This window comes from Oncorhynchus masou, chromosome 30 (genome assembly GCF_036934945.1).
Source record: "Oncorhynchus masou masou isolate Uvic2021 chromosome 30, UVic_Omas_1.1, whole genome shotgun sequence".
Classification (NCBI taxonomy): domain Eukaryota; kingdom Metazoa; phylum Chordata; class Actinopteri; order Salmoniformes; family Salmonidae; genus Oncorhynchus; species Oncorhynchus masou.
The window spans coordinates 46,372,923-46,385,720 of NC_088241.1; the positions used below are offsets into that span (position 1 = coordinate 46,372,923).

At 44.2% G+C, this 12,798-nt stretch overlaps 1 protein-coding gene across 4 annotated transcripts in view; it reads right to left on the reverse strand.

The window, feature by feature from the left end:
• LOC135522661 (matrix metalloproteinase-16-like) overlaps window positions 1-12,798 on the reverse strand; it is an 89,589-nt gene that overhangs the window by 20,913 nt on the left and 55,878 nt on the right. For all 4 annotated transcript variants that reach the window (XM_064949136.1, XM_064949138.1, XM_064949137.1 and 1 more), the window contains 2 exons: window positions 8,527-8,688; window positions 6,606-6,823 (listed from right to left, as the gene is read on the reverse strand). In XM_064949136.1, the coding sequence (XP_064805208.1) occupies window positions 6,606-6,823; window positions 8,527-8,688 (380 nt within the window). The remainder of the gene's footprint in view (window positions 1-6,605; window positions 6,824-8,526; window positions 8,689-12,798) is intronic.

Here is a 12,798-nt window from a genome sequence, read left to right on the forward strand (position 1 = left end):
ATGGCCCCTCCACTCTACACTAAGCCCTGATTGATTTCAATTGTTCAGCGTTTTCTTCAGTATGGGACTCAGCCCGGTAATTGAAAACAGATCAAACTGTGAAATCGGAGCTATTTGATTCCTTTCGACTCTGTAGAAGACAAAATGTTCCAATCTCCCTCTTTCTCCTGCTCTGAAAATATGGACAGTGAGCCAACTTGGAATTACCCAAATGTCCAAACTAATCAAAATAACTACTATAACCTCTGTAACAGAAGATTATGGCTCTGTTTCATTTCTGCTTTGTTTGCGAAAACCTGTTACAAATGCAGACAAACAGACTCAAGGTATTGCTACCTTGCAAAACTGATGATGCATTTAGACAGAGGTACTGCTGTCAAAAAAGGACAACAAGAAAATAAAAAACTCTTAACACGGAATGTTTGAGTTCACAGATGTTCCTCAATGTAGTGCAAATATCACTGCAGGTATGCATGTAGTCAACAACTGACATCCAATGAATGACCTGCATTAAAAGTGCTGTAAGGAAGAGCACCTAACCACAGAACAGCCATAAATCTGCATCGGGGCATCCCTGAAAGACTGAACGTGACAGAGGTCAACAATGAGGTCAGCAGAGGCTAAACAAGCCAAGTGGGGCTGATCTGATGTGCGTGTGTGTTAAGGTGAGAGGACAGTGGGGAGAAACGAGTGGAGATGAAAGAAGCCAGGGTCTGGGTTCGCCTCAGAGGGATAAGCACAGATAATACACACCTCCTAGTAGACCTCGTACATCAACGCACACGTACGTATACATCAGAGTCATTTAACAGGCGCTCTGATCCAGAGCGACTTACAGGAGCAATGAGGGTTAAGAGCCTTGCTCAAGGGCACAACCGACAGATTCTTCGCCTAGTCGGCTCGGGGATTCAAACCGGCGACTTGTCGGTTACTGGCACAACGTTCTTCAAATGCTAGGCTACCTACCGCCTCAGAGAGGGGAAGTCAGGCAGTAGAGACACTACTCCAGTTAAGACAAGGAGGAAGGGAAGAATGGAGAAACATGGGTGGGGATGGATGAGTGAAAGACACCTAGTTAAGTGACGGCGCGCTCTTCTCTTCAAGCCCAACCAAAGAGGAGAGAGGAGGGGACGCAGTGGGGAGCAGTGAGGAGAGGGGCGGAGAAGGAGGGAAGGAGGGAAAAGAGGGTGGGAGGCGAGAAAGAGAGAGAACAAGAGAAACAACCCCCATTTACCAAACAAAAGGTGTAGTCACAGTCAAAGAGATGGAGACTGAAAGGTGGAGGGATTGAGGGATGAATCTTCCTGCTCTGCCACTGCATCCTAGTTTGACCAGCCAGTCCAGCACTAAATCTGTTCACACATTCAGGACAGGAAGGAAGTGTCTCTCTGCTGCTCTGGTATAAATCGGGCTCTCGCATGAGAATGTGTCCCTCAATCCCTGTACGCAGGGGCACGGGAGAGGAGGGGGGTAGGAGGAGGTGGGTGGGAGGCAAGGGGTAGCATAAGGAAGTGAGCAATTCTTTGGGGCATGTACGGTATCATGTGGTGGTGATTGCTGGACGCAACATGTCATGTCTGTACAATTGACTGTTCTCTCTTAAAACCTTGCCGACCCTCTTCAACCCCTCCTCTCCACCGCTGAAGACGGCAGGATCGTAATAACTGTAAATCCAGACTTGGCTGTATGGTTTTACCATTGGATCTGAGCTCCGTCAAGGACACTGGAAAGCTACTGAACAGCATGTGTTTTCCTTTCATCCGTTCCCTCCTCTTCCTGTTGAAAGCAGAGCGGAGAGGAGGAAAGGTGAGTCCGTCTGAATGCCGAAAGTCTCCGTTATACATCACTGTGGTACGTCAGATAGACAGGGGCGGTACGGAAGAGGCCCCAGAGTTTGAGACTGCAACTGTAGTTATGATGAGAGATACTCCCTCAAGGGGTCTCTTGATGTTTGATGGAAGCATATGATATTCCTTCAATGTTTCATATAACTTACAGCTGAAACGATTGTAGGTCTACCACACCATCCTCTCTAGTCCTATTTCCCATTATGGGACCACCTGTGTTTCAGTCTTTCAGGGCTGAGGAGATTTCATCTTTAAATGACTTGGCAGGTAGTGACAGCGTGTCTTCCAACACAATCAACTGGAGGACGAGGTGAGCCAAAATAGCCAAAGCTCGCTCGTACTCCCTCCCTCACTCCTCAGTGACCCATCAACCAGACAGACAGTCACTCTGCACACAGACCTGCTTCAGAGGAAATACCACAGGCACAGACTAATGAAGATTCCAACTCTACTTGTTACTGGAGACAATTCATGTACATTGCAGAATACAGCCCTAAGTATGAGTAGTAAACATCCTTCCAAATTGCTATTCAATGAGAGAACGTATTTGTTCAGGAAACTGTTTATCTCTACACATCATGTATTTTATCTACTTACGTATCCCTCCCTCCCAACCTCCCTCTGTTGTTAATCACCCACTCTTAACCAGTCGGTCTCCACCATGACAACCTCAGTTACCCCGAACAGAACATCCATACTCTCAGCGTCCTGCTTCCTGTCTGATGTGTGTGGGAGGGATTGTGATTGGCTCTGAGTAGCTGTGAGCCAGTCAGAGAGTAGCACTAACTTCCTCTTCATCTCCCCTGCTGCTGGTTAAGTGATGCTAATAGAATCCCCCACACCCTCTCTCTCTCTCTCTCTCTCTCTCTCTCATAATACCTAGCTTAGATGTGTCTTGACCGGAGCACATTTGGATTTGGGAGAAAACATGCATTGTGCTTTTGTTGCAGATGATGGACAAGCTGAGAGCTTCTCTTGAAAACCGGATTCAAGCCACACACTATAATTACAATGAGCTCAAACGCATAGTGTAAAAAACAACTTAGAAACACAATTCATATACATAAAGGAAGTTGCATAATAGGTGATTTTGTGTTGTCTCTTCATGAGAGGAGATAATGATGATGGTTAGAACAGGGAATGTGATTTATTTTCATTTTTAGCTTCGTTAAATATGCTCATTGACAGCTTAAAAAAACAAAAAAAAACAATAGTACAACAGCCCTTGAAACCAACTCTTTCTGGAGTTAATAGATTGGAGGAAAATACCACTAAACCAAACCAATAAATAAAACGGGTCAATGCTCTCTTTGATCTGCAAGTTAAATATGACCTCTGTCCATGGCCTGAATCATGAGTAGTTGGCCAGTGTTTTGATTCATATCCACAGAGTCGTTATTGTGGAAATCTATCCATCCACCCCTGAGCTGAGGTGCCAAACTCATAAACAATCAGACTGGGACTTCCTGTGTTCCTTTGTGTACGCCCAAATAGCACCCTATTCCCTATATAGTGCACTACTTTGGTCAAGAGCCCTATGGGACACTATTTGACATACTATCTGTCTTTCTTAGCTCTGTCTTGAAATCTCATGTCTCTCTCCACTACTGACTATCACCAAAGCCGGGTCGTTCCACGCCAACTTTTGCCAGGGGAGAGGAGGGAGAAACCATGTGAGAGGGGTTCTTAGGCAGACATTTCCATGGAGACACAGGTCACTGAGACTGTTGGCCTGAAGGTTTTTCCTACACACAAATATTGTACATTTGTCCATGTGCCTTGTCTCCATGATTAAGTACAGTGGACTGAGACAGGAGAAGAGACAAATCTGCAATGGCTGTTACTGTTTTTTGGAAAGCCGAGTAGACAAGTAGAATCACTGTTCAAATGAAATAAACCAAACCACAGTGTAAGTGTGTTTGGCAATATTCTATGAGAGGGGTATTTCCCCAGTGAGTTCCACGTGTTTTAGCCTACTTAACCAATGAATACTAGCTATTTATAACCCCTGAAAAATACACACAAAAGAACAGCCGCTCTCTCTCTTTCTCTTTCTCTTTGGTGGAGAACATAGTTGATCTTTGTGTTGCCTGGAGGGCTTTCCCCTTTCCTCCTGTGTGTGTGCATATGTATATGTGTGTGCAGGCGTGCATTAGCTGACTGTGAGCTGCCAGGGCCTTGTACTCGGAGACTCTGAGTCTCCGGATGAGGATACATAAGCATAGACACATCACGACTCTGTGTTAAACTGGACAGAAAGCTACTGTGGGGTTTGATACTGGACAGAAAGCTACTGTGGGGTTTGTTACTGGACAGAAAGCTACTGTGGGGTTTGTTACTGGACAGAAAGCTACTGTGGGGTTTGTTACTGGACAGAAAGCTACTGTGGGGTTTGTTACTGGACAGAAAGCTACTGTGGGGTTTGTTACTGGACAGAAAGCTACTGTGGGGTTTGTTACTGGATAATCTCTCGTGGACAGACCACGTAAACATAAACCAAATTATGCACCATTTTTGTTCTGGGTAAACTGAGATGAGGTTACTACTGTGGGGTTTGTTTGGGAAGAGAAAACCATATTCCATCTGGACTAGATGTTATTTCTATGTAAGCTAATAGATATTCAAACAAGTCCTGGGCTCGCGTCCCAAATGGCACTCTACTTCCTATTTACGGCAATACTTTTTGACCAGGGCTCTTGACAGACGTATTGCACTATATAGGAAATAGGGTGTCATTTGGAACGCATCCCTGCCATAGCGTACAGACCTCACATTTAGAATGTGTGAGTCACTCAGTAACTTACATAATCACTATAAAGTGCTATATGTAGACTATCCTACAGTGCAGTCTGTTAAATTCCTCTCAAGAAGATGAATGTGGAAGAGAGTTACATTTTAGAGATGTTAAAATGCTAATTACATGAGCTACAGTGCAGTACATATGTCCCCTTGAGTTTCAATGATGATAACGATGGAAATCTCCTGACCAACACAAACCACTGACTACTCTGTAGCTATATATAACTAGGGGTATGTATACACACTACCCAGAGTGCTTCAGTTATCTGCTACATTAGTACATATTAGGCACATATATGAAGCCCTCCCACACAGAGCCTTTCCATTAGTTCGACTCTGAGACCCGACTAACTGAAAGCACACTCTCCGAAGTAAAGGTATATATTTGTTCTTAAAGGGGTATAAACGCTTGTCACTGTCGTGGTATCCTGTAAGGTAGTGGTTTGTATCTTTAGTTATAGATATATAACTGTACCCTTGCAGTTCGTACCTTAAAAGAGCCAATAGTGTACCTTAGGGGATGAGATAGTACCTTACTATATGTGGTCCACAGAAGCATACATTTGGAAAAGGTAAACCTTTCCCTTTTTTTGTGGTTGCCTTTTTTCTCTTTCTAAGGGGCAAAAATGTACGTCTTAAACAGGTTTTAGGTGTTGTTTTAACACTGCAGGGTGTAAAAACTTATTTGAATATTTCCCAGGGTGTCTGTTTTGTGCATGCAAAAACGAACGGATGCAATAAATCTAACTACTAACAGATCAGTTTCGCTACATTACATATAAAACCATATTTTGAGTCTAGTTTTATCCCAAAACAGTGGTCTGAAACTCCTGGTTTCCTGGCCACATCGGACGAGTCACATTATGCTGCTTGCAAAGTGATAGTAATTCTTATTGGAATCCAGCCAGAGTTATTCACCTGTAACCTGCATTTAGAATGACTGCCAAGGTAGGGAAAATTGATAAATGAGACAACCTAAACTATCTAAAATGGAAACAACCATTTCAATAACGGCTGCAACTACTATGTATGCAATTTATCTTTGTGTAGCATGAGATCAATCAATCGATTAATGTGCATGCAAAAACACACATATTGAAACAAAAAAAATCTAAACATCACCCTGAAATAGAGCATGCTGGGAAATATTATAATAATGGGAATGGTTTTTGAGAGTGCGTGATGATTGTAGCTTTATATTCAAAATATTAAGTACAAAAATGTATCATTAAAAAGGTTGCTTTCATTTTGTAAGATAACAAAAAAATAACTTCTACAATCAAGATAGGATAACCATATTGCTTCAGAAGATAATAAACCACATTTCTTGTAGTTACTTTTTTCTCAAAATACATTATACCACTTTGTAGTACGTCAAGCAAGCTCACAGAGTAGCTATAGTTAACTAGCCAGCTAGCTTTATAGCCATGGACTGTACACCTTCCATTGTTTACCTAAGTAGCTAAGTTGGTTGGTTGACATTTCTCTTTTGTAACCAGAGCAGATGAAAGCAACATTCATCTCCACAAATGCTGTTTAAATTGATATCCATACTGAATGAAGCATTTAAGGGACCTCATGGGCACACTTCAATTTTTCACTTCATTTCAGGGGGAAATTCACATTAAAATGTTGTGTGCAACTGACTGAAAGTTAAGGAAACTTTAAGGGAAGATATAAGGGGAAAATGAACTGAAGGTGTTTTATGCAAGTGGGCCCTGGTCCTTTGAGCTGGATACACACACAAGTATGCATGCACACACACACCCAGGAACATGACATGTTGATGTTGTGCTATCTTGCTGTGAATTTGCTGTGTTGGTCATATGTGGTATGTTTGTTGTATGCAATCATGAAGTTGTTGTTTTTCTTGTTGTTGTAAACTCTCACATGGCCAAAGGTAATTGCCACTCAGGTAGTTATTTTAGTGGTGGATGGTCAAACACAGTGAATTCCCACCTTGAACACGAACATCTCTCGTCTCAGAATGGCCAGGGTGTTGAAGCCCCCATCACAGATGTTAGGCTTGGCGTTGGGCTGGCTGGGCTTGTCCCCCGTAGGTACCCTGGGGGGTCGCGTCTGCCTGTCAGGCTTGCGAGGGTCCGAGGGGGGTTGCGAGCGGTGTGGGGGGGCTGTTGGTAAAGGCTTGGTCGGCTGGGGTACCTTATCTGGTGGACCTGAATGAAAACAACATCAACAATATTACTAAACAAACAAACAAATGAACAAAAACACTCAAAGGACTACAGTAGGTGGGACAACCACATATTTGGTGGGACAACCACATATCACAGGCAAAGAAAGTACATTTTTCCTCAATAGCGTAGCTCTCCGTAGACTCAGAGCTAGAAGGTGGGGTGGGGTCTACGCAGCCTATTCTCTACGTTATGTCCATAGGGCTCTATGAAGTAGTAGTGCATAGGGAATAGGCTGCCATCTGAGATGCGGACCTAAGGGTATCTGAAACTTTTGGTCCTAACGCAATAGCCGACGGACACAGGACACAGACACGCATGAGTTAATCTCCGCGGAGCTTTGTGTCGCAGGGTTCCACCAAAACACTCGACTTTAATCCTCCCTAAACCACCTGTTACAGAGAGGTGGTGCAATTGGCTTAGCAAATGTAATAGTCATTTAGATTGGGAAGAAAGAACAGAGGAACACAGCGTGACACACTGTCATCATTAACACATCAATTACAGTCCAATGTTAACCTAGCTAGACTAAAGCCATTAAAAGGAGACGAGACCTAGCCTGCATCACAAATTACACCCTATTCCCGATATAGTGCATCTGGGTCAAAAGAAGTGCACTTCACAGGGAATAGGGTGCCATTTGGGACTCAGCCCTGCTATCCAAACAGACTCAACTCTCACTTTGTTCTTAATAAATGAATTGGCTGTGATTCTTTGACATTATTAGTCCAGTAGTGTTATTGAATGTTAAGCGGCTTGGGTTCAGTGTTGGTGTACTTATTTAGCTTATATAAATAAACAGCTGAAATTCTACAATGGATGTCTGTCCATAGCTGTGGGTTATTCAATTATCATTAATCCCATTTGGACAGGACCGGTGCCAATCATGCAGCCGGATAACAAGGCTGGGGCCAACAACAGTGATAGGACTATTACACAGAGGTGACAGCTTTAGGAAATAGAAAAAGAGAGGGTGAATAAATGCATTAGTGAGTGAGTGAATGAGTGAATGACTGAATGAACAAAAAACAAATGAATGACTGAACGGACAAACTAACCAACAAATGAATACATGGATGAACACATGACCGTAGGCAATCATCCCCAGGGATTGTAGGCCCATAGGATCAGCAGATAACAGTACTACACTAGGTATCATCATCATCATCATCATCATCATCATCATCATCATCCCAGTCAGTCAGTACAGTGAACTGATCAGCTGCTTCCTGGGAGGACCACAGGGATTGTATTCATTGACTGAATTAAATCTCTTGAAATAGACCCTGGATTAGTGGGGGCAAAGCACTTTGCAATTATATAATGATAGCGAGAATGATGGAGAGATAAACCACACACCATAAACAGAAACAGAGTCTGCGCTCGATGCTATCCCTTATGACGGTAAACCCCCATGTTGCTACGCACACACACACATCTCTCCAATACAACCTTGATTTTAAGAGGAGGAAGAGGGGAAAAGGTTAAGACCCATCCACTTTATAAGAGTCCTGCCCGCTACCCTTGAAGACCAAAATGACAAGGAAAGGGTGGAGGAGGAAGAACAGTAAAAGAAGGAAGGGGAGAGGTTTGATGGTGTACCCAGGTCTGCCCCTCCCTCCCTCCGGCAGCACACTGATGATATAAGCAGATGGTTGTATTAAACGAGAGGAAGGCTAGCCTACCATAGATCTTCTGGATGCCCTGGAGGTCGTCGTGGGGCAGCTTGAAGTTCTCTGTGTCCATGTACTGGTAGAAGGGGGCCATGATGGCTGTGGGATCGTTGGAGTGTTCCAAACCAAGGGCATGGCCCAGCTCATGGACTGCCACTAGGAACAGATCATTACCTAGAGAAAGAGAGAGAGAAAGAGAGAGAGAGAGAGAGAGAGAGAGAGAGAGAGAGAGAGAGAGAGATGTGTGTGAGACATGTGTAGTGTGAAATCAGATCAGAGCACTAAGGGTGACATCTGCCTTTCGCACACATACAATCCCTATGAGAAAATGCATACTTCAAATGGTCAGGATGTAATTATAATCTGCAGCGCAATTTATGCTGAAACTTTTCTTCGAGGTTTACTACACACCCAAGAAGCCCACAATCGCTAAATATGCACAAACAGAAAGAGATGAGTGATATCTGTGTGAGAGGCGACCAGGATCAGAGTAGGGTCAAAGCAGGGTCGGCAGGATCAGAGAGTGTGTGTGGCAGCGACAGAGAGTGTGTGTGATCCACCATTGAATCCCCAAATGAAAGGATGACGCAGTAAAAACAACCACTACCACTGATGGGAACCATTATGGTCTTAATACACACACACACACACACACACACACACACACACACACACACACACACACACACACACACACACACACACACACACACACACACACACACACACACACACACACACACACACACACACACACACACACACACACACACAGATCAAAAGAAACTGGAGTGTCTTCCCTCTGTGAGAGCATGGGAAGCACTGGTCCCCTTTGTAATTATGTGGGTAAGCCGGTGATTTTACGCTGGGTTGAACTCTGACCCCAGAAGGCTCCAGTGGCAACCATCCGTGTCCCAGGCAGAGTGTACGTCCCAAATGACACCCTATTCCCTATATAGTGCACTACATAGGGAATATGATGCCTTTTGGAGCGTAGATTTAGATCCATTCACTAACTGGGACAGAGGACAGGAACCAGAAAACACAGAATGAATAGAGAACAGTCGGAAAGCCACATGATCAATTAGTCTCTCTCTTTCTCTCTCTCTTCCGCTGTCTATCTCTCTCCCTCCTACCGTCTCCCTCTCTCTTTCTCTTTTTGTCTCCCCCCTCTCTTCTCTCCCCTGTATATCGCTCTCTCTCTCCCTCCCTCCCTCTCTCCCTCCTACCGTCTCCCTCTCTCTCCCTCCCTATTCCTCTCCCCCTCACTCTCACTCTTTCTGAAGCACCCGGCATGGTTACAAGGAGGAGAGTTGATTCATTCTGTTCTCATTGACTTGAAGCCCTTATCTACAGAGGAATGTGTACCAGGACATGCAGATCCAGTACCAGTCCAGATGTGCTCTCTCAATAAGTATGCTTCTATAGACAAACACACACATGACTGGGTCTGGATTTGTGTATACAGCAAATAAAATAGATGGCAGTATAAAATAATATATAGTACCCACTGGGCACACTCTGGTTGAATCAACATGGTTTCTACATTTCAATGAAATTATTTTGAACCAAAGTGGAATAGAAGTGGAATTGACGTCTGTGCCCAGTGGGTCGTGTCTCACAGTGCTATAATAGGCAATGTAAAAAATGGTTCCAGCTGTAGTTTGTTATGTAAATGACTGTTATGGTTTAGCTGACATCAAAAATGAAAATGTGAGCAAAATGCTAACAATCACAGAAAAGATGTATGCAAGAATATAATGAGGGTGAATGAGATAAATAATGATAGAGAGAGAGAGAACGAGAAGAGAGAGAGTCCAATGGTTTAAGAATCACTTGGGAAATTGGGGCATATTGCTATGCAAATGAAGAGCGCGAGATGTCTTCTCCAATCTATTTCCCTGATGGAGAGCAAAAGAGGAGAGAGGAGAGGAGAGAAGAGGAGAGGTGAGTAGAAGAGAAGAGTGGTGAGGAGAAGAGAGGAGAGGTGAGGAGAAGAGAGGTGAGGTGAGGAGAAGAGAGGCGAGGTGAGGAGAAGAGAGGTGAGGAGAAGAGAGGAGAGGTGAGGAGAAGAGAGGTGAGGAGAAGAGAGGAGAGGTGAGGAGAAGAGGTGAGGAGAAGAGAGGAGAGGTGAGGAGAAGAGAGGTGAGGTGAGGAGAAGAGAGGTGAGGAGAAGAGAGGTGAGGAGAAGCGAGGCGAGGAGAAGAGAGGTGAGGAGAAGCGAGGCGAGGAGAAGAGAGGTGAGGAGAAGAGAGGCGAGGAGAAGAGAGGAGAGGTGAGGTGACGAGAGATGAGGAGAAGAGAGGAGAGGTGAGGAGAAGAGAGGTGAGGAGAAAAGAGGACCGGTGAGGTGAAGAGAGGTGAAGAGAAGAGAGGAGAGGTGAAGAGGATAGACAATCCTAGTAGACAGTGTCCCCACTGCACAAGTTTCCCTTCTACTCTCTCCCTCCCCCTCTATCCATCCATCCATTCATTCCCTGAACAACGGCACAGAAAATGCAGAAACGGCAGAGACAGAGAGACACAGAAAGAGAGAGCAGAACAGAAAGAGAAAGAAGTGAACAGAGAGAGAGAGAGAAAGGGAGAGAGAGACACTGAGAGACTGATGATATAATTGGAAGTGGTTCCCCTGAGCTGGCCCATGTGGACCAACTGAGGACAGAGTTGAGACCGCCTTGAAACAAAGCTTTATTTTATTTTGCAGCAAATCAGTGAGCGGACGTTGCCATGTGTCCATATGCCCATCATGGAACGAGAAATGCGATGATTCTGTTGACCCTGGTATTTAGAAACGGTTACATCTTTTTCCTGTAACAATTGTAACAGAAGCTACAGGAAACCCCATTGTTATTTTTGGCGTTAATTATTATTAGGGGTTCGAGCAGTGAAGCTTGCGAGACAAGTTAGAGAGCATCCTGAAGCGTGTTCCTCTTAGGTCATGGAACTGGGTGATGTCAAGTGGATTGTTCTGGTTACCAACAGGGATTAACTCCCAAGAAGGACGCTTTGAACTCTCAGACACAGAGTTACCCAGAGTCTGATTGAGGCTGTGCTGCTCCAGTGAACTCAGGAGATCCGCAGAGGTTGAAGGGGCCACCTGGGAGCCGCCCACTGAGAGAAGACCCAGGACAACAGTCACACACACCACCAGCATCATTTCTCAAATGTCTCACTATAATCTCTCAATTTGTCTCCGTTTGTATCTGTACAGTCTGTCTCACACTGGCTGTTGATATTTGAATAGTTCCAGTCTTTTATCCACTGTTGTTTGCTCTCCTGTCACTATCTACTGCCAGATTCCAGGGACATTTGCAGCTTGCGCTGTCTCGTTCTTAGCACTGTTGCTAAGGTGAAAGTTGGGAATCAACATAGGCCTGGATTCAATCAGATCCAGCGTTAACCAGCAATAGCAGACACATAGCGGATGTTTTGGCCATGTCGGAGGTGGAACTTCATTGAAGCCGTTTAATCAGTGAGCAGCTGCTCTTGATCATTGTCACAAAGCCACACCCGTCCCACACCCGTCCCACACCCGTCCCACACCGGTCCCACTCTGTTAATGAGTCAGAACGAGAAAGTGGAGGCTATACAGAAAGAACGCCGCTCAAATAGAAAAATGATTAAATAAAATAATGAGGGTTTCTATCATCCTAATAGAGGTTAGATTACATCTCTCATTCCAGTGTTAGAACTCGTAAACAAGGCTGCATGGGATTTCTGTTAATGTGCAGCCAATGGCAATGTCTGCTTTAGGTGTAATGCCGGGAGTCACTTGTGGATTTGACAGCTCTAACGCATGTCCATCTTCAACATCACCAAAACCACCGCCATGCGGATTTTGGCTAAAGCAGGTCTGATTGAATTGAGTAGCAACCAGAGATTCTTTGATCTCGCCCATATATGGACTACCTCTTCCTACAAAATGTATGCCCAATTTTGGTCTTCCTGTTCCTGCTTACATCTTCCATAATACTTTTGTTTTCAAGCGGTTCCAGTATTGTTCAGTGGTTACTTCCTGTTTTTTTTTACACACACTCTTTTGAGCAGAAGAGCTAGCTTCACTATATATATGGGAGCTTAGGGCCATGAAAAACACACTTTTTTGGAGAAGACACATTTCTTATCAAGCGATAGAACTTTTGGAACACATCTCCATTGATAGATTTTATTAGGGGTGTGACAGCGAAGTGGTTTTTGATGGAATTCTTCTTTCTGTCGTATTATTCTCCCGCCTTTGTCACAACATCTCAATGCCCGATTGGCAACTGTAAACTGTAAAAAAAA